The sequence below is a fragment of the Palaemon carinicauda genome, chromosome 33 (genome assembly GCF_036898095.1).
Source record: "Palaemon carinicauda isolate YSFRI2023 chromosome 33, ASM3689809v2, whole genome shotgun sequence".
NCBI lineage: Eukaryota > Metazoa > Arthropoda > Malacostraca > Decapoda > Palaemonidae > Palaemon > Palaemon carinicauda.
Window position 1 is genome coordinate 34,780,625 of NC_090757.1, and position 25,335 is coordinate 34,805,959.

The 25,335-nt window shown below is 42.3% G+C and overlaps 1 protein-coding gene across 2 annotated transcripts in view; it reads left to right on the plus strand.

Annotated features, from left to right (window-relative positions):
* The window catches only part of cdm (importin-13-like protein cdm), a 114,449-nt gene that overhangs the window by 56,733 nt on the left and 32,381 nt on the right, over positions 1 to 25,335 (plus strand). The window contains exons 1-3 of one of the 2 annotated variants that reach the window (XM_068356938.1): positions 1,223 to 1,362; positions 15,012 to 15,168; positions 15,429 to 15,593. In XM_068356938.1, the coding sequence (XP_068213039.1) occupies positions 15,019 to 15,168; positions 15,429 to 15,593 (315 nt within the window). In that variant the 5' untranslated portion in view covers positions 1,223 to 1,362; positions 15,012 to 15,018. Of the gene's footprint in view, positions 1 to 1,222; positions 1,363 to 15,011; positions 15,169 to 15,428; positions 15,594 to 25,335 lie in introns of those variants that run through there. The other variant, XM_068356937.1, reaches the window with a different exon arrangement.

Below are 25,335 nucleotides of genomic sequence, written 5' to 3' on the forward strand. Positions count from 1 at the left end.
AGACTGTGTATGTTCCTCTACCTTAAAACCCTTCCCTCTTATCCGGTCGTATTAAAGGAGAGGACAAATTAACTTTACATATTTTATGTTCATTTGCACATTCGGCCTTCTCTAGTGTAGCGAGTTATTCTAGTGATTTACTGGTATAACACATTTACTAACGTGGTACTGATATTTCAATACCAATGGCTATATATATATATAACAAAAATACTTTATCATAATCTACGCAATATATTATATAAAAGTAAACTATTATCACCGAGATTTCCTCAAGTTATAAGTGAAAAGAGGATTTTTTTTTTGTGAAAGGATTAACGAATGTCATAAACCTTATCTTGTATTCATGGAATCTGAGAGCAAAATCTAAGCGGGAACCATTTTTTGTATGTTGTGACTTTTATTTCGTCACCTGTTCCAGGGTCCTCCGCTCTGCGTCCCCAACCATATGGGCCTTCCTATTTTGGCATTTCACCTATGGGTCTGTAAGACCGTTTGGGCCAACGCTTCTTTTTAGATAGCGAGCAGATGACGTTTTTTTCTTGGATAAATGAACATCATTTTTAACATATTGCTAATCATTGAATAGAACCTGGGATTTAAATATATTCGTTGAGATTATATCGAGTGGTACTTCGTACAAATGAAGTTACATAATGACATAGGATTGGGCTGTATCAATTTTTTCTTTAACGGTAAAAGGGGATTAAGGTTTTCCGGTGGTTTTGAAGCAGTCATCGATTAGTCCGATACCCACACAGCCAAGGGGACAGGTTGCATTATGCCAGTACCTAATACAAACAAACAATAAAAAAGAAGCTCTCTCTACAGAAGTGTTAAAGCCGATTATGGTATATTTCACGCCGTGGCTGGAAGCCCTCTTAATCCGGTAAGGGCTCGGGGGCTCGTTCACAGGTGGTAGTTTTAATACAATATGACCTTTTTGTAACCATGAGCCTAACGCACATCTCCTTCGTAGATGATTCACCTAACGTAATATATTTTCATAGTAGTTTTGTGATATTTGTCGAGAATGACTAAATCAATCTAACTTGTGTTGAGGACCAAAACAAAGATCTTCATAAAAAGCCCACAGGAGAATCTCATGCGTAAGATTCTTTTTTTCATTTTATTTCGTCAAAACAAATCACTTAACTTAAAAGGAGATAAACTTTAATCTTGCATATTCAATATTTTAATCCAAAAAGAATGAAAAGGTGGAAAATAACTTTAAAAATCGTTTTAAGCAAAGAGGAAAGGTATAGGCGACACCATTCTAGAAAAGAACCATCGTGCCAGTTTTCCACGAGCAGCGAAGAAAGTAAACACAACCACCATCGGCCGGGATGAAATAATCATTTTGTAAGTCATTTCAAGGTTTGACTCATCTCTAGTACTTGCCAACCACTACATATACTTATGAATAGGGGCTGTAATGATATTTGACTTGCAAGATGGTGGTTATTGTCCGGTAAAATGGTAAACGGCTGCAATATGAGAGAGACCCCCTCCTGAGAGGGTTGAAATCACAACAATCTCAAAACATTCAAGTGATTTTGTATTCGTTGTCAGACACTGTGCAAGCTAGCATTGCAATACGGTGTTTCTATTGATGTATTTGCGTTAGGTTTCCAGTAGGCTAGTTTTCATATCGAAATTAGTCTTTGCCATAATTTCTTCTCCCTTGAATGTTTTGGCGAGAATGAACTTTGTTAAAGGTCAAGTTTGATCATTGCAGCATCCAGGGAAACCCGGTAATGCTTAATCAATCGATAGATGTTGGAATCACACTGTTTACGAATTTAATACAGAATAGGGTATAGTTTTACTCCTGTACCATTCAGAGATGTTTGTTGAGTAAAAACGCTTTTCATAAGTTTATTTATCAGCCTGAGTTTACGTATGTTTCGATTATTTGTGCTGGTGCATTGGTAATGATAAAGTAAGGTAGCATATGCTACATTTATTCAATCAAATTCAGCCTAGTATGATATGTATACAATTATATAAAAGTACCCTAATCAAAACAAAGAAATTGTCATTTCTGGTGTAGTTACAGGTAATTGAAATTATCCAGATAAAATTACTTGTTCGGGACAGGGCGATATCTTTCTTATTACTAGCACAGTTGTTTTTCCTTATGGGCAAGATGTTCTTTACTATGATTGGATATGCCATAATATGAAGTTTTTTTATCATTTTATATAATATATTTTACCTTTACCCCGGTTATATTTTCTAAGTTCACCCCAGTCCGAACGCAAGCCACGGGTAGCTCCTGCTTAGTTTCCAAATTGCCCCGATAGATAGAGCACGTGTCGTCACAGTATAAGAATCGTTCGTTTTTAGAATTTATTGCTGTCCCATCAGTATAGCCTAGGTGAGACATGTCCTATATAGTGGCATTTGATACTGCTATAGTTGGGACACGTCCTTTATAATGACATTTGATACTGCTATGATAATTATCATGAATTGTTAGGTTGGGGAAAGGTCGTTACAATGCGTCGTCCGCTGAAGCCACGGCCAAGTTACTCGATCGTAAAATTTCCCCAAGCATTGTTTCCTGCATGACTATAACAACACCCGTTGGGCAGCGCTCTATTCGCCTATCGGCTGGTGGTGCAAGCTTGAACAGTTATTGATGTTCGGACTTATGTTTTCGCTAATCCCAACAATCTTCATTTTAAACCCCATGTTAAGATTGATAGTTCGTTGGGACACGTCCTGAAATTATGCCCAATACCAATTTGTTATATATGCAACCAAAGGTTAGGTTAGCCAACATCAAGTTAAGATGTTTTGGTAGATAAAGCCAGTGTCAAACAAACCACCCGAACTAACCCTTCGTTTCCGTGCGCTTGTAGGCCTACTTTTGCTGGCCGCTGGATTTCAAAATTTTTAACCCCCCCCCAACCTGAGCTTGACCTACACGATGTCGACCCTTTCCAACGCTAAACGTCGTAATGGACAGACGTGTTCCGTATAGTTTCTCTTTGAGCGATGGTGTTTATTACTCATATAGATCAGCTTGATGCTTTGAAGACAATAAGGTTTTAGACCTACAGGACTTTCCTCGAGTTACCCCGTAATTTTTCAATTTTTTGGTTCGGAAAAGGCTCTTAAGTGATTTTAGGGGTCCCTGTGAAGGCGCAAGAACCCGAGGATTTAGACTTCAGCGACTACGAATATTAAGGTAATCCTGGGTAATTTTTTTATTATTACAATGTGGTTAAGATATAATTTAGAGTGCTGCCCATAGCTTTTTTTGTGTAGGAGAGAGACTTACGAAGGGGGTCCGGGGGCTTTCCCCTGCCTAGCGGTTGTGATCTGGGAACTACTAGGTTCGGTTAGGTTGGGTTGGTGCTACTATAGCGTGAGATCTACCTCCCGTTAGTAATATAGCGTGAGGTCTACTGCTGAATTATTCGTCTCTCTTAGATAAAACACATTTCATACATTTGTTTAAGCAATAAACACTTAATTCAAACATATCTTAGAAATGACTTAAATAGATAATTGGATTTCTAATTACATTAAAAAAAAAAGGAATAAAGGTAAAAATAAACATGTTATCATATATTTCCATACATTTATTCTAGCGATACACTCTTCGTACATAAAACATGTTATCATATATTTCCATACATTTATTCTAGCGATACACTCTTCGTACATCAAACAGGTTATCATACATATCCATACATTTGTTCTAGCGATACACACTTCGTACATCTTCTAAGAATGACAAAAATAGATCATTGGAATTTTTTCTCATCACCTTCTTTGTATATCCAATACAAAGAGAAATATTATTTCTAATATTTCACACAGGCTAAGGTTGCAGTGCAATTTGTTGTTCATGTCAGTATAATGGAAAAATTTATTTCCTGTACGAACAGACCGTGCAGTTTGACAACCCTTTCGAGGGCAACGTAACACAGGCTTGAATTCTCCTCCTCTGTTACGCTTTCTTTTTTCCTGCATAACAGAACCACATTTATGGCATGGATCTGCTTCTTGAACGGTATCCAAGAGATAGTGCTCTCTTAAAAAGGCGAGTGCTGCTTCTTCTGTCAGAATGACTCCTCTATAAAACTCCTTCAGCAACATTTTTAGTACCCTCATTCGATGATATATCTTTTAGGCCGAGGGAAAAACTGATTTAGGAGCTTGCTGCTTGCTGTAGATTATAGCCAACAGTTCTCGTTGGCACGGGCCATTCCCTTGGTCGGCCCGTAGATTTAGGAGCTCCATTTGCTTCCTTTTATATGGGCAAGTCACGTGGACAGGACACGTTTTTGATGGATTTGGACAGTTCACATGCTCGATGGTTAGGTGCGGGGCTCTGGGACACTGGTCACGCGGTAGACCTCACACTCCACCTGGGTAGGCGACATATGGCGGTACACCTCACACTATAGTAGCACCGGTTGGGTTTGTGGGGTTTGGATGATAGTGACAGTGTTTGGGGGGTCACATGGGGCTGTTGACACAGACACACACACACCCCGTTAGGTCATCAGGAAGGTAAGGAGACGGCTTGTAGGTCAGGTTAGAGGGGAGGGGGGGAAGGTTGGGTTAGTTGTTGTCCATTTTTCTCGCACTTTCCGACATTCGTGCGGCGAGTGGACCTAGTATGTAGATTGTTGAGACAAGTATTTACAAATTTAGTGAATTCATTATTTCATTCTGTTAAACTTCCCGTGAAAAACTCGATAGGTGATGATCTTTACTCTATTTTCTGGCGATCGCGACCCTGTCCTATTATGTAGTTTTTTGGGACAAGCATTTACAAAACTGGTGATTTTAATATTTCATTCTGTGATCATTCCCTTGAAAAAGAGCCGATTTTAGACATTTTTTATTGGATTTTCGGGCGGTCCAAGGCCTGTCCCCACAAACTACAAAGGCTCCATATTTCCTACTCGCTATCTTGTGTTTTATGTATTTCTGACCATGATTATTGGGGCAAACCACCTGTTCATGAGTTTTTGGACCCCCTTATTGTGGGGACCCCAGTTGGAAACCGGAGTTTTTTTTTGGGGGGGGGGGGGAAATGTCATAAAAGAGTGATTTACAGCTATAATAATGGTTAGCAATGTAAAATAAGCCCAAGATAACCTGTTGGAAAAAAATATGGTTCATGTAAATTGCTGAAAATAGGCCAAAACGTGATTATTTATCACTTTTGAGTATTGTGAAAGGGTACAGAACCTAACAAACCCACCTAACCTAACATAGTAGTTCCCAGGTCACAAGCCCCCTGGACCCCTCTTCCCAGGTCACAATCCCCCTGGACCCCTCTTCCCAGGTCACAATCCCCCTGGACCCCTCTTCCCAGGTCACAAGCCCCCTGGACCCCTCTTCCCAGGTCACAAGCCCCCTGGACCCCTCTTCCCAGGTCACAAGCCCCCTGGACCCCTCTTCCCAGGTCACAAGCCCCCTGGACCCCTCTTCCTAGGTCACAAACTAAAAGTAAATCACAAATAAATCTTTAGATGATAAATAAAATCACAAATATATCCTTCCATTATGGACAAGTTAGTCACTACTAATTCCTTACCTTATGATTGACATCATTGTCTTTTTTTTCTTGGCAATCTTTATAAAAGCTTTGCAGTCGAAAATGTTCTGGCCTTCCCCTGAAAATTAAGTCGCAATCGTCCTTTGAGGCCTTATTTCGCTGTTATTTTTTAATTTCACATGAGTAACAATAGCTTTACACTGAACGAAGAGCATTTCCATCATGATCAATTGCTGACATAAATGAAGTCATAATAAATTTCAAAATAGATTGATGTGCTTCCCTTAAGTTCACTGTAGGAGACGTCTTTACAAGATGGTGGTTAATTTAAAACTGAAGGCGAAGTGGGAAAAAAATGGCTGTTGTAGAACAACATCCAGGAACTTATGAAGAAGTACTTGTAAGCTGTTAATTGGTAAAAATAAACACCTGACAAATATGTCATTGTAAATACACAGAGAGCTCCCCAAACCATGAGAATAAACACATGCGCAATAAGTCCCCTTCAGTCTCTCAGATGTAAACAATGGACTAATAGTGAAAAACATAACTTCACATTTTAATAGACCGATATGTAAGTTGTTATGCCCCAGCCCCTATTAAACATATAGAGAAAAATACCAAACTAGCCAGCACTAGTCCATATCTTATAGCAAATTCCAGTTTCGCTAGAAATTAGAGTATCCTATATGAACCATATGTAGTTTTCTTATAAAGAAGTTTTCCAGGCAGTACCCAATACCCATACTGTATAGCTATTGTCGTTCATTTGAAGGTAAAGAAATATCCCCAAAATAACCCATGGGGTTTGCGAGTCTTGCTCAAAATGTATCGCTTCCCAGAACAACATAGTTTTTATTTTTTGGAGCCTTTGTATATCAGATGTGGCCTCTATACTACAAACACTGTGTCCGTTGTTCTGCAAAACTTCCACACAAGAACACCTAACCTAACCTACAAGCTGTGTCCTTACCTGCATAATGGGAAATCTGACGGCCCTAGCTACCCCTGTACACTGCCATATTGTTAGCTTACCCTGTGTTTTATTTGTAACCCATTTCACTCCTAGCAAGGTAACACTTATCATATTTCATAAAGGAAAAATATTTTACGTCACTTAAGTCAGAATCTTTTGGGTGGTATATATTCTTCTAATCATACTTAAAACACTTCACCGAAACGACACGGTACTGAACAATTGCCAGAAAAATTCCCCAGGAGCCTCATTTTATACAAATAAGGAGTAAATTCATTCCTTTTGGTAAAATATGCAATCTTTGCACGTTGTATAAATGGAATTGTAAAATAATTCACAAATATCTTTGTACTGAAATGTTGCCATCTTTGCGTCTCTTTAGTTAACAATGAGCATTTTCAACCCATGCTTGGTGCTCCCATTACTTTGTTTGAATTTTGTAAATATGGGATTCTAATTGGATTAAAAAAAAACATTCCAGCAATTCCCAGGTCAAATGGGGTCCGATTGAGTGGTCTCAAATATTCCGCCGCTAAACTACAGGAGAGAGAATGTGTGTCAGGGTACAGAGCTTGTTCGACTTGCAAATTTCACAGCAATTTTGATGGTATGGTTTTCAAAATAATTCTATTTGTACTTGGTAAGTACTTACCTTGGGTATTTATAACATTCAGAACAGTTTTTTTTCTAAAGTTTCCGATGAGTTGAAAATAAAGGACATATGGGGCATGGCCTTCATCGTACATACAGGGGCATGGCCGTCATCGTACATGCAGGGGGCATGGCCGTCATCGTACATGCAGGGGGCATGGCCGTCATCGTACATGCAGGGGGCATGGCCGTCATCGTACATACAGGGGCATGGCCGTCATCGTACATACAGGGGCATGGCCGTTATTGTACATTCTCCACTTTTTTTGCAAGCCATGGTGAAGTCCAAACCATTAGAAGTTTTAAAAAATTCCTGAAATAATAACCCACAGGGCTTGCAAGCGCATCTAAACATGTACCTATTGCCAGAACATAGGAGCGGTATATAAAATTGATTTTGCGAGCGCAGCTCTCCACAGGAAAGTAAAAACCATTAGAACTGTAGCAGAGATTGAGGCCCAATAATGTTCGGTATTGTCAGCTCGCATTAGCACGTACGCTGGAAATCACCAGTGTCCATCGCAGGTGTACTACCGATCACTTTATGATGAGTATTGACTAGTAATATCCTAATTTTATATCCCTATACAGTACATTCCTTTACAGTTTTCAGGCACAAGTGTTCCTGGTGTACTTATAGGTACAGCACTTTGAACTGTTCTGATGCAAATAATTGGGGAAACCCCATATTTAAATTTTATACTTAAAAAATCAGTAAGTTATGGCTGGAAACCCATGTTTTAAAGTAAAACAAACACGACAACTTATCCTAATCTATGAGACAAATCCTTACCTAATTATCTACTGGGGGGCCTATACATCTCGACAACCTCCTCTTGAACTGTCGTACCCTTATCTTACCCTAGGAATTGAGTCTCGTCTCTGTGTTTGCTTCCCAACCCGATTTATTCATGGCAGGTAACACTAAACAATAATAGTTCGTATACCTTGAAACTACCTTCATGTATCGTATTTCAGACAAAGATAAACATTTTCCTATTAAAGAATATCGGTTTAAAAATTTTTCCCATAAAGAAGATTGGGTTAAACATTTTGTCCATAAAGAAAATCAGTTTGACAAGTAATTAACCAACTAAAGTACATAACCTCCCTATTTAGAAGAGTATGCCCTCCATGCAACTTTTCGTGCTCCTGTCCTTGGCTTACTTCAAGGTCTGAAGTATCCATATGCTGTCTTCTTGGTTGCTTTTCATTCTGGAATATGTTTTTTTTTCATACTTATCTTGTTTTAATTGAACTTATAATTAAGTGGAAATTTGTAATGCCTTTATATAAACTCGACAGCAACACCTTTATACCTTTAGCCATATATTTTTCAAGATCCCAAAAAGTCTTCTGTAAGGAAGAACTGTTTCAAAATGTTGGAGCCAGCATGAAAGCAGAAGTGAAAATAGGTGATTGGTCAAAAAAACAAAAAGTTGCATGTTGCATAACACAGTCTCTGATTGGCCACTTGGGAGTTGATTGCAAACAATGACCAGTTCTAATGGCACAGAAGTTAGTAAATCAATGTCCGAAGATACTGAATTCAAAGTATCTATAAATACACCAGGAATTATTATTTCCTCATTAGTAATGTAAGTAAAACTTTTCTGGTTTTTTCTAGCATCTGAGTATAGTATATGGGGTTCAAAACAGTATCTCTGAAGAGATTCCATTATGTCAAGTTGCACTCTTCTGACTAATATCGTGCTACTTCATAATAAAACTGCCTATATATGCATAAGGTGGGAATATTAGTCAATTGTGTACTTATTTACAATTGGCCCTCTTTATTTTAAAGTGGGTGAAGTTATTTTCTGATAATTTCTATACAGTATTAGTTTTGGTTTCTGTCATCTTTTATAACTTTATCAACTGGGTTTCCTACTGTTAACATTATCAAATTTGTTTAAAATGCCCCTGCATACACTAATATCTCCTTTTATTCTGATACTGTACAAATACAAACCCTCGTCCTTTTAAATCGGAGTACATCAGCATCCACTGATGTGGCTGGGAGAAAAACATGCTTCATGTTTGGTGGAGTAACAAGAGAAGGTGGGAGGGGATTTGGCCTTTCTCCCGCAAGGCTCGATTCTTCCTTCTAGTTTCATTCGGGACTTTGACAAGATGGCTACTTCCCAATGCCTGAGCTAACCACTGTTTTGTGCTTTCTTATCACTTTGTTTTTTGGTGTTAGCAGTGGCTTGGCGTTCTTATTCGAGGAGTAATCCCGCGTGACGTATAAGTGCGCTGGCCATAATGATCAATGCTGCGGCACATTCATAAGTCGCCATGAGTTTGACCCCCACTCGACCTGCACTCCTTGCCGGGCCAACAGTATTCCTTCTCGTCCACATGCCCGGAGTGTAAAGACTGGCCAGAAGAAAATAGGCACACTACAACAGCAGGAGGAAGAAGGTGAAGAGGGGTCGATTGCCTTCCAAGATCACAGTGGGTTCTTCTGACCTAAGCCCTTCACCATGATCAGGGTCCACATGTGTCTCCTCTATCTTCTCAGATAGAGGACACAGGTTTGGGTACTACGGGCCATGTGTGTTGGTCAAGGTGAAGCGACCCAATGGTTACCATTTGTAGCACAAGAGGAGATGCTTAAGTTAGACCAGTCGTCCTTTGGCCTCCAAGGCTCTCACTTCTAAATCCTCTCTGGATCTCATCACTTCTGAATCTTTTCTGGATCTCATCAGAGTGGATATCTTTTTCTGGATAGGAGCGTGGAGTTCATGAACGAGACTTCTAAAAGAAGCAATAAGGATAAGCATCTCCAAGTACCTACGTACTCTGGGTCATTTTCCATGTCAGGGAGACACGGACGACTACGCCCCGAGCTGCTTGGATGCCACTGATTTGCGCTTGCTTCTTCTTCGATTTTGCAACGATGTAGCGGTCAAAAGGAAGACGTTCAGGATCCCCCGATCGTCGAAACTAGGTTCTCTATGTGTTTGGAGGCCTCCCTTTCCCCCTCGCATTCCCAGGCAAGTAACTAGCACTTCATCCTAAACATTCCACACACTGACCTAATAAGACCAACCGAAAGTCCAGGACAACAGGATTTGTCACCATTCCATTACCAGGCACATACTCGCAGATTTTTTCCTTCGGATGATTCAAACTTGAGTTTCATTCACACTTCACCCGCTTCCAGTCGGGTGGAATATGCGTTGTTCCAAGAAGGATGAGAGGGAGTCCAGAGGACCCAAAATGAAGTGCCCCACACAAGGAAAGATGCAAAAAGGATAACTCCAGTCCCTTTTCCAGACATCACGCTGAGCCTGGTCAACGCACTGTAGCGGAGAAAGGACGGTCGGTGATATGAGCATTACAGCAAAGGCGCAAGTCCCCCCCCCCATAACAGTTGATGCCGATTGCGTTCATCATGGTCGGCTAGGGAAGATTCATGCATCTCGGTGAGGTCAGCAAGGAAAGACGCGAATTCTTGCCTGGTCTGCCTTCAGAGAAGGAAGATGCTAAGAAGGCACGCATTAGCAGGGGATCATTCTCCAACAGTATGTGGGTCACCTCCCCCTCTTTAAATCATAGTCATCTCTAGGAACAGGGAGGAAGCGTTCTCATTCTTCTCCCAAGGTGAAGAGGAGAGACAGAAAGATAAAGTTCATCTAGTCCTCTGTAGAAGATAAAGTCCCTGAAGCTAGCTCCCATGGAATTGGGCCTTCCAGAGGGTTGCAGCAAACATCCAAAAGTTCAACTAGTTGAGCAAACCCTCAAGATGCTTGTGAAGCAGGAGTCCGTATTGGCCAGTCAATTTGGTTGGTTCGAGAGGTCAATAGGGCAAACACTTCCTCTCTCGAATAGTGACGAAGAAGTTTTACAAAGTGGTGGATGGCATAGTGAACTCCCGCCTTCGAAAACATAAGAGAGCAAGTTCTACCCGCAGAAGGGTCAACTCCCTCATTTCTTTCTGTAGAGGGAATTATCTATACCCTGACTCCGGGTTGGAAGGTGACCGAGAACCTGCTGTTACTGCATCCATGTTTCCTCCTGTCTCTATTGCCAGTCTGGCGCAGTCTCTTCTCTTCGTCCTGAGGAAGGACATATGAAGACTGAGGTCTACTGCAGCTATACTGTAGTGGCCTTGTCCTCTCAGGCAGTAAAGCCATCGGTTTCCTGACGCGTCATAAACTCTGTCTAGGTGAACTGGATCAAAAGGAAGCAAGACTCTGTGATCAGCAAACTTCATAGACTGCTAGGCAACAGAGACCCTAGAGTACAGGAACTCTCCGATCACATTGACTCCCATTCTTAATCCCTAGGGAGAAGTAGACAATACATTGGAGCATTGAGGAAAACGGTCCAGGACTTTGTGTCAAAGGGCACTGTCATTCCGTTCGGCAAGAGGAGGCATGCCTGTACTAAAAGCGATCATCACTCATTAAGAAGGTATGACAACCATTTACCATTTTTCCGTTCCCAGTCAGGACCCCTTCAAAGAGGGGAAAGCACGAATGTCATATTACTCCTTCAGAAGGTTTGTTAACCAATTCCAATTGTTCCGTTCCTGGTCTGTACCCTTCCAAAGAGGAAAAAGATAGGACAGGGTCTTGTCAGTAGTAGGAGTGGAAATCCCCCATGAGAGTCTCCGCATTTGTTGGATGTCTAACAACCCACTAAGCGAGTGCTCCAGTACAGTTATAGCATCTTGTTCACGGATTCTTCCTTTCTCTCTACCTTGTGAGGAAGATGTTCTGGTCTTAACACCATGGGTCACATTGGACCTCGATCTCCATCAGAAAGTCTGCAACATAATGGGGAGGAGCCCTTCAGAAAGCCTCAGACTGGTCATGAGGTTTCTACAGTTGCCTCCTCCTGGTGGAGAAGGCAACAAGGGGCTTGAGACATATCAGTCTCCCTTAAATTAGTTTATCCAGCAGACCCCCTTCAAAATGGAGATAGTAAACACCATCCAATCAGTAAGAGGGACTTCATGTTATCGCTGGATTTGAAGGACTTTATCTCCAGATAACCACTCGGCCCACTGAGCAGAAGGTATTTACCGATCTGTGTGGAAGAGATGGTCTTCCTATTCAAGAACCTCTACGTCGGCCGCAAAGGTGCTACGTGTTCGAGAATTTTGCACTGGTGACGACATGGGCCCACTCCTAGGGCATAAGACTTCTTCGATGCCTGAACAACTGATTACTCCTTATTCTTCAAAGAAAGCCTTGGCCCAGTAAAGAGAGAAGCTCCTGTTGTTCTGTGCCAAACTGGGCATCATCTTGAAATAGAAGTCACTGTTGATCTCCACACAGGACATGGTGTATCTGGGAATAATGGATTCCTCTAGGATGACAGACTGTCTCACCATTGACAGGTGGTGGCTCCTTAACTGGACCATTTGGGCATTCTAGCCAAGCAGTAAAAGTGTGTGTTTAGCCACCTCTCTTTGTTAGAGAGGCTGGTCACACAAGAGAGGATGAACCAGTATTGGCACATTGGTGTCTAAAGATGCACTTCCTGGATTGTGCGCCACTGCAAATGCTTCTGTTAACAAACACGTCCAAGGAATGGTAGGGTGCCCATCTAAAGGAGGGCACTTTCCATGGAAGTTGGACTTTGGAGGAACAAAGGCGGCGCAACTTCATGAGTTAACTTTAAGACCAGTCACTTGTATTGACGAGTAACCAAATCACAGTTGTAGCTTGCTTCAACAAGCAGGGAGGGGTGCATCCAAATTCTTGTCTGCCTTGGGGATGGAGACACTCGTGGGGGAGCGGAATATTATAGCAGACAAACTCAGCCGTAGGGGCCAAGTGGTTGGTTGAGAGTGGTCCCTTCATTCTCAAGTGGCAACGACTCTAGACTTCATGAGGTTCCCTGATCATAGACTTGTTTTTGACCATCCTAAACCACCAGATTCCGGTCTATTGCCCACCAGTTCCGAACTCGATGGAGTATCTCTAGAACACACACACTTTCCCCTCCTGCCTAAATAGATGGGTGCTCAACAAGGTCCTGGCTACTCCACCTTTGGTTAACAGTTGCACTTTAACCTGTGATGCATGGTACAGGGCATATTAGTAGGAAGGTGGTTTTCACGTCATATGTATAGTACTTAACGTGTCAACATTGCTGTAAACTAGAAAAAATTATTTTCTGAAATTCAACCTCTTCCCTATCCTTTGGGGTGAAACAGTTTTTATAAGGTACATTGTTGACTTCCTTTAGAGAATGGCTGAGGAGAACAAGGATAGCCATGTGTTAACCCAGGCTCTGCTACCTGTCAAACCAGTAGCCTTACAGGATTAAGAAGCATTATATAGGGCAGCGTATTGCATCGGGGTAGTCTGTCGCTTCCAGAGAAGAAACGGAAATAAACTTCCTGCTGAAGTATGGTATTGAAATCTATCTCCTTGGCTCCTGTGCTGGGTCACATGCCCCAAACTATGTTCCAATCCATGCCAGATTAGCTTTCCCATTTTGGGATGGGGTGTGTGAAGTTGTCTGTGCATATTTGAAACATTAGCTAATTTCATTTTGGTCAAATGCTGTACCCACTTTTTAGTCAAAACCTTTTCTATTAGCATCTGTGAAATCTTTTACTTACTTCAACTATGAGGGGTCTTCCACACCACTGAATGATCTGCTTGGCCCAAGGACCAACCTACAATCCTATACATCCATCCCTAGGTTAACTTATAATTTTAATCTTATAGGTTTACAGAATGCATTGAAATAGGCAACTGTTTACCTTTTGCATTGATAAAATCTAACGACTTGCGGTAGATGTTAAGTTAAACCCTTCCAATTTGAGATCGTAAAGTGAATGTGCACAGCAAACTTCCTAATATAATGAGCTAAAAGTTTTCTCGACACTATCAGGAACACTTGCTGGAAATTGTACAACAGTCTTGAAGCACTGATAGTAGATTATTTTACAGTACTTAACATTGAATGGTATATAGATTTATAAAGAATGATTAAGTAATCTTGTCATTCCATAGTCTATGATTTGTTTGAAAACATATAAATTGTAAGTCCCAACTTTCAAGTTTGATGGTAGTAGTGTCAGTTGCTGTGAGGGAGCATAACAATTCATATCTTTTATCGAGAGAAGAAGGGTAACGTAATCTGATACCAAATAGAAATGAAGATAACTTCAATTTCAATAACTGATTGAAAATGGTAAACAAAGTCTACCAAAGAGGAGGGTTTAGAGTGCTTTATTTATTCCAGAAAATCTACAACCTAACCCTTTTACCCCCAATGGACGTACTGGTACGTTTCACAAAACTCATCCCTTTACCACCATGGATGTACTAGTACGTCCTTGCAAGAAACTGTTTACATTTTTTTTTTGCATATTTTTGATAACTTATGAGAAACTTCAGGCATTTTCCAAAAGAATGAGACCAACCTGACCTCTCTATGACGAAAATTAAGGCTGTTGGAGCAATTTAAAAAATATATATTGCAAAATGTGCTTGAAAAAAAAAAACGACTGGGTGTTAAGCGTTGGAAACATCCAAATAGCCTGGGGGTAAAAGGGTTATAAACTTGCAAGTTCTAAGGAGCTGTTTTTAAGTCAAATTTTTGTTGAAATTTGGCCTAGGGTAGGCCTAACCTGAATACCATACCTATAAATTCCAGCTACAAAAGTCAACAAATTGTTGGGTTTCATATGAAATAGATATCAGGTTATTGTAAATGTCATTTTGCTTACTGTATCAAATGATATATTGTTTTATTACAATATTTATTTTCTTATCTTTGTATTTTTCAGTTTGATTTGTTTGTATCTGAATGTTAAAATTGGATGTTTGTAAAATGAGGACTTTCTGTACTTAGATACTGACGTCTAAATATTTTTTTTTCCAGCAATAAAATGGAGGTGTCAGCCGAGCAGGTGGAGCAGGCAGTGGTAGAATTTTATCAAGATCCAGTTGCCAAAAGCGGGCTTAATGCGTGGCTTATGCAGGCCCAACACTCTCGCCACTCCTGGACCTTCGCCTGGCCTTTACTGGATCCTTCAAAGGTGATCAATTGTCGATAATTTTTCCGTATATATAACTTTTAGCTTCGGAAATACTGTACTCTGATTATAGGCAATATGGTTGCATCAAAAAAGTAATTTTTTTTTTACCTTTCTAAGGTGATTCTTTGTTGATGATTTTTCTGTGTATTTAACTTTATAGCTTTTGAGATATTCTGATTAATGGCAATATGGTTACATTAATAAAGGAAATATGTTTTTTTTTAGTGAATTAATGATTGTAGTTTTTTTTTCATTGACAGCCTGAAGAGGTCCAGTTTTTTGCGGGGAATACTATATACATGAAAGTATCCAGATATTGGCATGAGGTCCCCAAAGAAGAATACGAACCCTTGAAAATGAAGATACTCTCGTTGATAGCCCAGTATAGTAGATCGAAAGTCATCCTTAATAGATTAGTGAAGTCTGTAAGTATGGAAGGTTATTTCTAATTTCTTAACCCTTTTACCCCCAAAGGACGTACTGGTACGTTTCACAAAACCCATCCCTTTACCCCCATGGACGTACCGGTACGTCCTTGCAAAAACATGCTATAAAATTTTTTTTTTCATATTTTTGATAATTTTTGAGAAAATTCATGCATTTTTCCAAGAAAATGAGACCAACCTGACCTCTCTATGACAAAAATTAAGGCTGTTAGAGCAATTTAAAAAAAATATACTGCAAAATGTGCTGGGAAAAAAATAATCCCCTGGGGGTTAAGGGTTGGAAATTTCCAAATATCCTGGGGGTAAAAGGGTTAAGTTATCTCTTGTTAATCTTGTGAAAGAGGTTAAATAGAAATTTGCTCAAGTTATGGATATTTGGTAGTAAATTATTTTGCATTTCTTTATACATTTTGAATAGAGGTGTAATAAGAGACTAATTCCTAAAATCTGGGTGTTGAAAATCTACTTGGAATCACAAACATTATGTACAGAAAATATTATTGGTTGGTAGAGTAAAGTGCAGTACAGTAGTCTTAAAGTCAAAATTGTTCTGTAGTTCTTTACATTGGATATAGATATCGGTGCAAGCTGGCATACGGCTATAAAATTTTTTAATGAGGTCTCAACAACTGATCCAATTTTAACCAGTAATAGCGGGGAGAAGACCACCCACCCACTGACTCGTATCTTCCTTACGTTTATCTCGGCCGTAGTTGGAGACAGAAGTCTCCTTCGACGTTCACTGACTTTGGCAAAATTAAGCTTTTACTCTTGGTTTTATTTTCAAGATGACGCTTTAGCATCTCGAGACGGAGTCCTGATTATATCACAGCTCTGTTGGAGTCTTGATTATAAAATAGCTCCATTATCTTTTTAGGTTGGGTAAAGGAGAACACTTGCCTTTACCTGTGTACGTCGATCTGTTGGCAGACACGCTCGAGTAATCCGCTTCCTATCGAGTGCTGTTGATTTAACCTTTTCAGCTAGTCGTCAATGTGTATATTCACAAACTTGTTCATTATACATAGCCTATGATATTCACATTTATGTTCTTATATTCGTTACCACTTTCGCGCAGGCTGTCAACCCGCTGTTATTGATAGGCCACTGGTTTACAAGTTGTCAGGATACTTATCCCTCACATCATGCTCGGATCTGGAATCTCGGTTAAGTTTCAGCCAGGTGAAGGGAGTACTCTCACAAGAGTGAGTTTAATATATAAAGAATGTAGCCTTTGTATTTTTTGCAGGAACAAATGACAATTTTGTAAGTATCCTAAAAATACAAACCTGTTGTTCTTAACACATACAGTAATACCTTGGTATTCGGTCATTATTTGTTCTAAAAAGATTTGTAATACCGAATCCTTATTTCCCATAACAAATAATGTAGAAGTGGTCAATTTGCTAGTAGGATGACATATTAGCAAAAAAAAAGTGATGCAGTTATGTAATTTTTACACAAACATTAAATACAATAACTCATATAAAACTCAATGAAAATCAAAACATTAGAAGTCTTTTTAACATTAGAAAAATGGAGTTTTTATGATAAAACAAAGTTTTATGAATACTTACCTGGCACTTATATATATACTGTATATAGCTGAGTCTCCGACTGCGGCAGAATTTAATCGAAAATCGCGGTAACCGCCTTGTGGTGGTTGTGTGGTTAGATGGTTAACAACCCTTACAGGGTGGTACTTGGAATCATTCCCGTTTTCTGTTCCTCAGATTATCTTTGCCCGACCTGTTTCCTGAGGGGAGGTGGGTGGGCTTTAAAATATATATATAACTGCCAGGTAAGTATTCATAAAACTTTGTTTTATCATAAAAACTCCATTTTTATGAATAGTACTTACCTGGCAGTTATATATACAGTGGTACCTCTACATACGAATTTAATCCGTTCCAGAACCAACTTCGGATGTAGAAAATGTTCGGATGTCGAAACGAATTTTCCCATAAGAATACATTGAAATAGGATTAATCCGTGGTTGAGCCCAAAAACCTATGATAACTTCTTAATAAACTACTACACATAATTTTTCTATGAGAATAATGAACACTAAATTAGATAATAGACATGTAAATAAGAAGTATAGACATGTAAATAAGAAGAATTAGCAAAAAATGATAAATAAGAAATGGGTTTTTAGCGTCACTTTACCTTAGAAACTCCAGCGCAGGTGTTGTTAGTCTTGCTACGCAGAGAGGAGACGGACGGGCGGCGAGGAGGTAGAGAGGTTAACTACGATAAACGTACACTACCGTAACTTATTCTAACTTACACTAAGTGAACTTTAACATAACTTAGCTTATTTTTTTTTTATTTTTATATTTATTTTTTTTTTACATTTTCTTTTTTTCTTTTTGATGATTACGTAATTTTAATCACTTTCACTTTCTACATTTAAAATTGACTGAATTTCTTTCGCTTCACTCTTTTCCGTTTTCTTTGTTTCACTTTCTTCCGCTTCACTCTTTGCCGTTTTCTTCGAATCACTTACATCCTCTTCATCACGAGTTCGCTTCGCAGTTTTTTTAAAGAAATTATCGATAGATAATTGCTTGGTACGGCTTTTCAGAATGTTTCGAAAGTGAGTTAGGCAAACATCATCGAATTGAGAAACTACACGACAAACCTGCAATTTCTTTGGATGGTATTTGTCGATGAAGTCGACCACGTCTTGATATTTTCCTAACACCTCTTTTATATGCGCCGAACCTAACACATGTTCTACCTCCTCGCTCCCTTCCTCGTCATCACTCGTGCTCCGACATAGCATGGAGTTCCTTGAGCTCATCCGTGGTAAGTTCGTCGTGATGTTCGGCGACGAATTCCGTAACGTCATCTGCGTCGACCTCCAGACCCATGAACTTGCCAAGGGAGACGATTTCCTCTACGGCTTCCGCTGCACCGACCACGGGATCAGGTTCGGGGTCAAAACCCTCGAAATCTCGGGGAGAAACTGCATCAGGCCACAGCTTCTTCCAGGCAGAATTGAGGGTCCTTCGAGTTAATCCCACCCAAGCCTGATCTATGATCTTCAAGCAGTGCACGATGTTGAAGTGGCTCCTCCAAAATTCACGCAAAGTTAAGTTGGTGCTTTGCGTGACATTAAAGCACTGCTTAAGTGCTTGGTGTACAGCTTCTTAAAATTAGAGATGACTTGCTGGTCCATGGGCTGGAGGATAGAGGTGGTATTCGGTGGAAGATACAGCACCTTTATGAACTTGAATTCATCGAAGATATCATCTTCAAGTCCGGGGGGGTGAGCGGGTGCATTGTCAAGGCATAGCAGGCACTTTAAAAGGCAATTTCTGTTCATGAAGATACTTCTTCACAGAAGGGCCGAAAACTTGGTTAACCCATTGCACAAAGAATTGCCTAGTGACCCAGGCTTTCGAGTTGGATCGCCAGAAAACATGAAGCTGATCCTTATCGACGTTGTGTGCTTTAAAGGCCCTAGGGTTCTCTGAATGGTAAACCAGTAAGGGCTTGACTTTAAAGTCCCCGCTAGCGTTGGCACATAGGGCAAGAGTCAACCGATCCTTCATTGGCTTATGCCCAGGCAATTTCTTCTCTTCGGCAGTGATGTAGGTTCGACTCGGCATCTTCTAAAACAGCCCGGTTTTATCACAATTAAACACCTGCTGCTCTACGTAGCCTTCTTCCTGCACGATCTTTTCGAAGTTCTTGACAAAGTCAGCTGCAGCCTTTGTGTCCACGCTAGCAGCCTCTCCGTGGCGAACAACTGAATGAATCCCGGACCGTTTCTTAAATTTCTCAAACCAGCCACGAGATGCCTTGAAATCATCTGAGGAAGGCTCGGTTGAACTCTCCCCAGCATCACCCCCAGAGCTCTCCTCCTTCAAGTCCGTAAAGATGGCGTGCGCCTTCTCGCAGATGACGGTCTCTGTGATGGTGTCGCCAACGATCTCTCTATCCTTAATCCACACTAGTAGAAGTCGTTCCATCTCTTCTATGATAGGGGTACGGCGTTTGGAAATTATGGTGATCCCCTTAGAAGGTTTCACTGCTTTAATAGCTTCCTTCTGTTTAAGGATTGTCGAGATCGTCGACATATTACGGCCATACTGTTTAGCAAGTTCACTCACGCGGACGCCACGCTCATGTTTTTCAATAATTTCCTGCTTAATTTCTAAAGAAAGCATTTCCTTCTTCCTTTTCTCACCACTACCACTGGCAAAACTAAGCCTTTTAGGACCCATGATTTACGTAAATTATCGTTAAAGGATGCACGTAAAAAATCACGATTAAAACAGAGTTAATAGCAGAACGCACAGTGCACAACCGCAAGAAGCTGACGAGAACAGAGGACTGACCCAAGCCGCGCTAATTGAGGGTCCCTCCGAGGTCGATGTGCTGCCTTCTATCGGCGGAAATAAAAAACACTTCAGGCGCTATGAGCACCGACTACGCGTACGAGTATTGTTTACTTCGGGTGTCGAAAAAAACATTCGGGTGTAGAGTCGGAACGTGTTCGAATTGTACTTCGCGTGTCGAAAAATTCGGATACAACCGGTACGACGAAAATTGCTTACTTCGTGTGTCGAAATAAAATTCGGGTGTAGTCAAAAATTTGCTCGAATTTTACTTTGGATGTTGGAAAATTCGGATGTAGATACGTTTGGATGTAGAGGTTCCACTGTATATAGCTGATTCACACATTTGGAGGAGGGAAACAGACAGAAAAACATAGTTGGGGAAACAACAAAAGAGTTGTAGGAGAACAAACACCTTGATTCCTTACCTGCTAAGGTAGCTGACTTCAAAGGTAACTGCCTCTAGAGTCGCTTTCCCTTAGGAGTGTTCAGCCAGGAGTAGACCTGCTACGCTGCAAACAACTCAATCGAGTCTGTCAAAGGGGTAGGACCAACCACTTGACTAGACTTCAGAAACTACCTTCCCATATAATAAAAACCCTGCAACCTTACTAAAGCTAACCACCCAACCTTGCAGAAATAGATATAAACTATCTATCTGGACTGAGGGAACCGTACCACAAGACGAGGACCTCAGACAACCATAAAAAACACAAACCCATATACAAGTACATAAACTAAGGTTGAGTGGGGGTAGTAACTCCTTTGCCTAATACAGAAGCCGCAGCTACGTATGGGCCCAAGGTATAACACTTGTCATAGTCCACTCTTACCTCTCTGAGGTAATGAGAAGCGAAGACAGAGTTGCTCCTCCAGAACGTTGCCTCCATGATCTGCCTAACTGACATATTTTTCCGGTATGCCAGTGAGGCAGCAATGGCTCTTACTTCGTGAGCCCGTACTTTTAACAGGGCGAAGTTTTCTTCCTCACACAAGAGGTGGGCTTCCCTAATAGTTTCCCTCAGGAAAAAGGACAAAGCGCTCTTTGACGGGTTTTTGAGGATCCTTCACCGAACACCATAAGGAGTTGGAAGCACCCCTCACGTTCTTAGTGTGGGCCAAATAAGCCTTGAGAGCCCTAACCGGGCAGAGGAGGCTTTCCTGTTCCTGACCCACTAGATTCGTGAGGTTAGGGACTTCAAAAGTCCTGGGCCAGTGTTTCGAAGGGTTCTCATTCTTAGCGAGAAAGTCGAACCTCAAGGCACAAACCGCTCCTTTTTGGGTGAAGCCTACACGCTTCTCGATTGCCAGGACCTCGCTGATCCTCCTGACAGTCGCTAGAATCAAAAGGAAGAGGGTTTACTTAGTCACATCTCACAGAGAGGCTTGCGAGATAGGCTCAAACTTCTTGGAGCACAAAAACTTGAACACCACATCCAGGTTCCAAGAAGGGGGTCTTAACTGCACCTGCTTCGTTGTCTCAAAAGACCTAATGAGGTCCTGCAAGTCCTTATTCTGAGATAACTCTAAGCCTCTATGCCTAAAGACGGTTGAGAGCATGCTCCTGTATCCTTTAATGGTAGATACAGCCAGCTTAGCATCCTGCCTGAGGTACAAAAGAAAGTCTGCAATCTGGCTTAGAGAGGTAGAGGACGAGGAAACCTTGTGTCTCCTGCACCAAGCTCTAAAGGTCTCCCACTTTGACTGGTAGACTCTCTGTGAAGAGATCCTCCTTGCTCTGGCAATAGCTTTCGCCGCTTGTGCCGAAAAGCCTCGAGATCTAACGAGCTTCTCGACAGTCTGAAGGCAGTCAGATTGAGAGCGAGGGGGTTTTGATGAAATCTCTCGAAGTGGGGTTGTCTGAGAAGGTCTGGACTTGCCGGGAGTCTTCTTGGAACGTCTATCAGCAACCCTACCACTTCGGTGAACCATTCCCTCGCAGGCCAGAATGGAGCCACTAGGATCATTCGTCCCGAATCGAGGAGAGCGAATTTCCTGACAACCAGATTGATGATCTTGAACGGGGGAAAGGCATACATGTCCAGCCCCGTCCAATCCATCAAGGCGGCGTCCACTGCAACAGCTTCCTCGTCCGGGACTAGGGAGCAGTAGTTGGGGATCCTCTTGTTTAGACTGGAGGCGAAAAGGTCTATTACAGGTCTGCCCCACAACTTCCAGAGGCTCCGACAGACATGCGGGTTGAGAGTCCACTCTGTGGGAAGGACTTGTCCCCTCCTGCTGAGCATGTCTGCCCTGATGTTTCTCTGCCTTGAACAAACCTTGTCAACAGCTGAGTCTCGTTCTCGTTCGCCCAAAGGAGAAGCTCTCTCGCAGTTGAGAACAGAGAGAGGGAGTGAGTTCCCCCTTGCTTCCTTATGTACGCGAGAGCTGTGGTGTTGTCGGAATTGATCTCCACAGTCTTTCCTGGCACCGAGGTTTTGAAGGCCTTTAGCCCTAACAAAATGGCCATCAATTCCTTCCTGTTGATATGCCAACTGATCTGACTCCCTTCCCAAATACCTGAGACCTCTTTGTTTCCTAGTGTTGCTCCCCAGCCTGACTCGGACGCGTCTGAGAATAACACTAGGTCGGGGTTCTTCTTGAACAAGGAGATCCCTTTTCCCACCACATCAAAAGATCCTTGATCTTTGTCGGAATGGGAAAAGAAAAAGTGTCCTCCTGTATCTTTCTGTTCCAAACCTTTGCGAGGAAGTGTTGCAGAGGCCTTAGGTGCAGTCTCCCCAATGGGACAAACTGCTCCAGAGAGGATAGAGTTCCCAGCAGACTCCTCCACTCCTTCGCTGAGCATTCCTGCTTCCTCAAAAAGTCTTTGACTTTGTCCAGGCACCTGGTCTGCCTCTCCTAGGAGGGAGAAGCCTGAAAAAGAACTGAATTCAGAACTATCCCCAAATAGAGAATAGTCTGATTCGGCTCGGTCTGAGACTTCCCCCAGTTGACGATGAGTCCCAGGTCCTGAGTCATCGTATACGTCTTCATTAGGTCCTCCAGACATTTTTCTTTCGACTGTGATCGGATCAGCCAGTCGTCTAGATAGAAGGATACCCTTGTCCCCTCCTGGTGTAACCAGCCTGCCACATTCGCCATTAGTTTGGTGAAAACTTGGGGAGCTGTGCTGAGACCGAAGCAAAGTGCCCTGAATTGGAAGCACTTGCCTTGGAACACAAATCTCAGATATCTCCTCGAAGACGGATGAATGGGGACGTGAAAATAAGCGTACTGCAGGTCGAGAGAAACCATCCAGTCGCCTGGACGAACTGCAGCCAGCACTGACTGAGTCGTCTCCATGGAGAACTTTGTTTTTTCCACGAAGGCGTTCAGAGAGCTGACATCTAGGACTGGTCTCCATCCACCCGAGTTCTTGGGAACCAGAAACAGGCGATTGTAAAAGTCTGGGGAGGCGAGGTCTTGAACCGGCTCTATTGCTCCCTTGACCAACATCTGGTCGACTAGCTCCAGAAGAGCCTCTCGTTTCCCCGCGTCGGTGTACTGAGCCACTAAGGCTAGGGGAGTGTCTGAGAGAGGTGGTTTCTTTAAAAAGGGGATCTTGTAACCTTCCTTTATGACTGAAAGGGACCAGGTGTCCGCCCCTCTCCTTTTCCAAGACTGCCAAAAACGAGACTAGTCTTGCTCCTACTGGTGTCTGGAGGACTTCCATCTCATTTTTTGGACCGGGACCTAAACGCACCTCTGCTGGTCCTTGGCCTTGACTCTTGTCTTCTCCCCCTAAAATCCGCTCTCGAGGAGATCCTGCCCCGAAAGGGCTGTTGAAACTTCTTCTCTTCCTTCTTCAGAGGAGCAGGAGCAACAGGTAAGGTCTTCCTAGCAGACCGAGACAAAAGGTCCTGAGTAACCTTCTGTGCCAGAGAAAGGGAGGTATCTCTGACCAGAGCTTCAGGAAAAAGATGACGTGAAAAAGGGGCGTAAAGCATTTCCGACTTCTGGGCAACAGTCACAGATCTAGAGGTGAAGGAGCACAAAAGGGCCCTCTTCTTTAAGACCCCTGCTGAGAAAAGGGAAGCCAATTCATTCGCTCCATCCCTTAGAACTTTGTCCATGCAGGACATGATACTCGTCAGGTCCTTCGTGTCCTCCAGGAGTTCAGACTTCCTGGCCAGAGTCCCGAGAGACCAGTCCAGGAAGCTGAAAACCTCGAAAACCCTGAAAATTCCCTTGACGAGGTGATCAAGCTCCGACATGGACCACATCACCTTGGCAGAGTTTAAAGCATGCCTTCTTGCCGAGTCCACAAGAGCCGAGAAGTCACCTTGGGAGGAGGCAGGCACTCCTAACCCCAAAGGTTCCCCTGTCTCATACCACATACCGGCCTTGGAAGCGAGCCGAGACGGTGGAAAAGAAAAAGTGGTCTTGACAGCTTGTCTCCGTTCCTTCATCCAATCATCCACCTTAGCGAGAGCTTTCCTGGCCGAAATTGAAAGTTTCATTTTGATGAAGGCTGAAGACTTAGTAGCTTTCTTCCTGGTAAATTGAGACTGAGGAGAACGAGGGGCCGAAGGTTGAAATTCCTCCCCATAAAGTTCCAAAAGAGAGCGAGAAAGAACCTTATAATCACTAGAAGTGTCGGCAGGTTTTTCTTCCTCTTCCGAAATATCTAAGAGGTCCTGCTCAAGGATAACATCCTGAAGAGTTGGGCTGCCAGCAGTCTGGCACCGAGAGCTCGTCACGATGACGAGAAGCGGTATCGTCACGATGACGAGAAACGGAATCGTCCTGAAGAGGCAGGCTGCCTTCGCCTTGAAAATGCAGACTGCATTCATCCTGTTTCCTAAGAAACGAGGCGGTAACGTCCTGGCGTTTCGAAAGAGAAACGGAATCGTCACGGCGCCGAGAACGAGAGGCAGTATCATCCTGGCGCCGAGAGAGGGGGGAAGGAAATTCCTGGCAGCGTGCCGATGAAGAGGGTGTGCGTTGTCGTACGGCCGACGAAGTGCGCAGAGGTTTCTTGGGAGAGATACTAAGTTCTCTCTTAGAAGAAGATCTCTTAACAGGCAAAGAGACGTCCTTACGTCTGACGGACTGAGAAGGGTGGCTGAAAGCCTGAACTAACGATGAAAGTTGTTCCTGCACAACAACCATGAAAGCTTTAGCAACCTCCGCTGGCTCTCGCGGTGCCGAAGACGGCAGTTGTCGTACGGCTTGACTGGGAGCGCTGGCAGAAGAAGCAGGGAGTTTAGCAGGATTAACTGGGCTAAGGACTCTCTGTTTCGTCCTCTTAACAGGAACAACATCGAAATCGTCTTCCGAAGGATCAGGATCTCGGCTACTCGAACCGGGAGAGGGAGAGCGAGACTGCACATCCCGGTTCCACCCTCTCTTCATTGGTCTTGATTCGT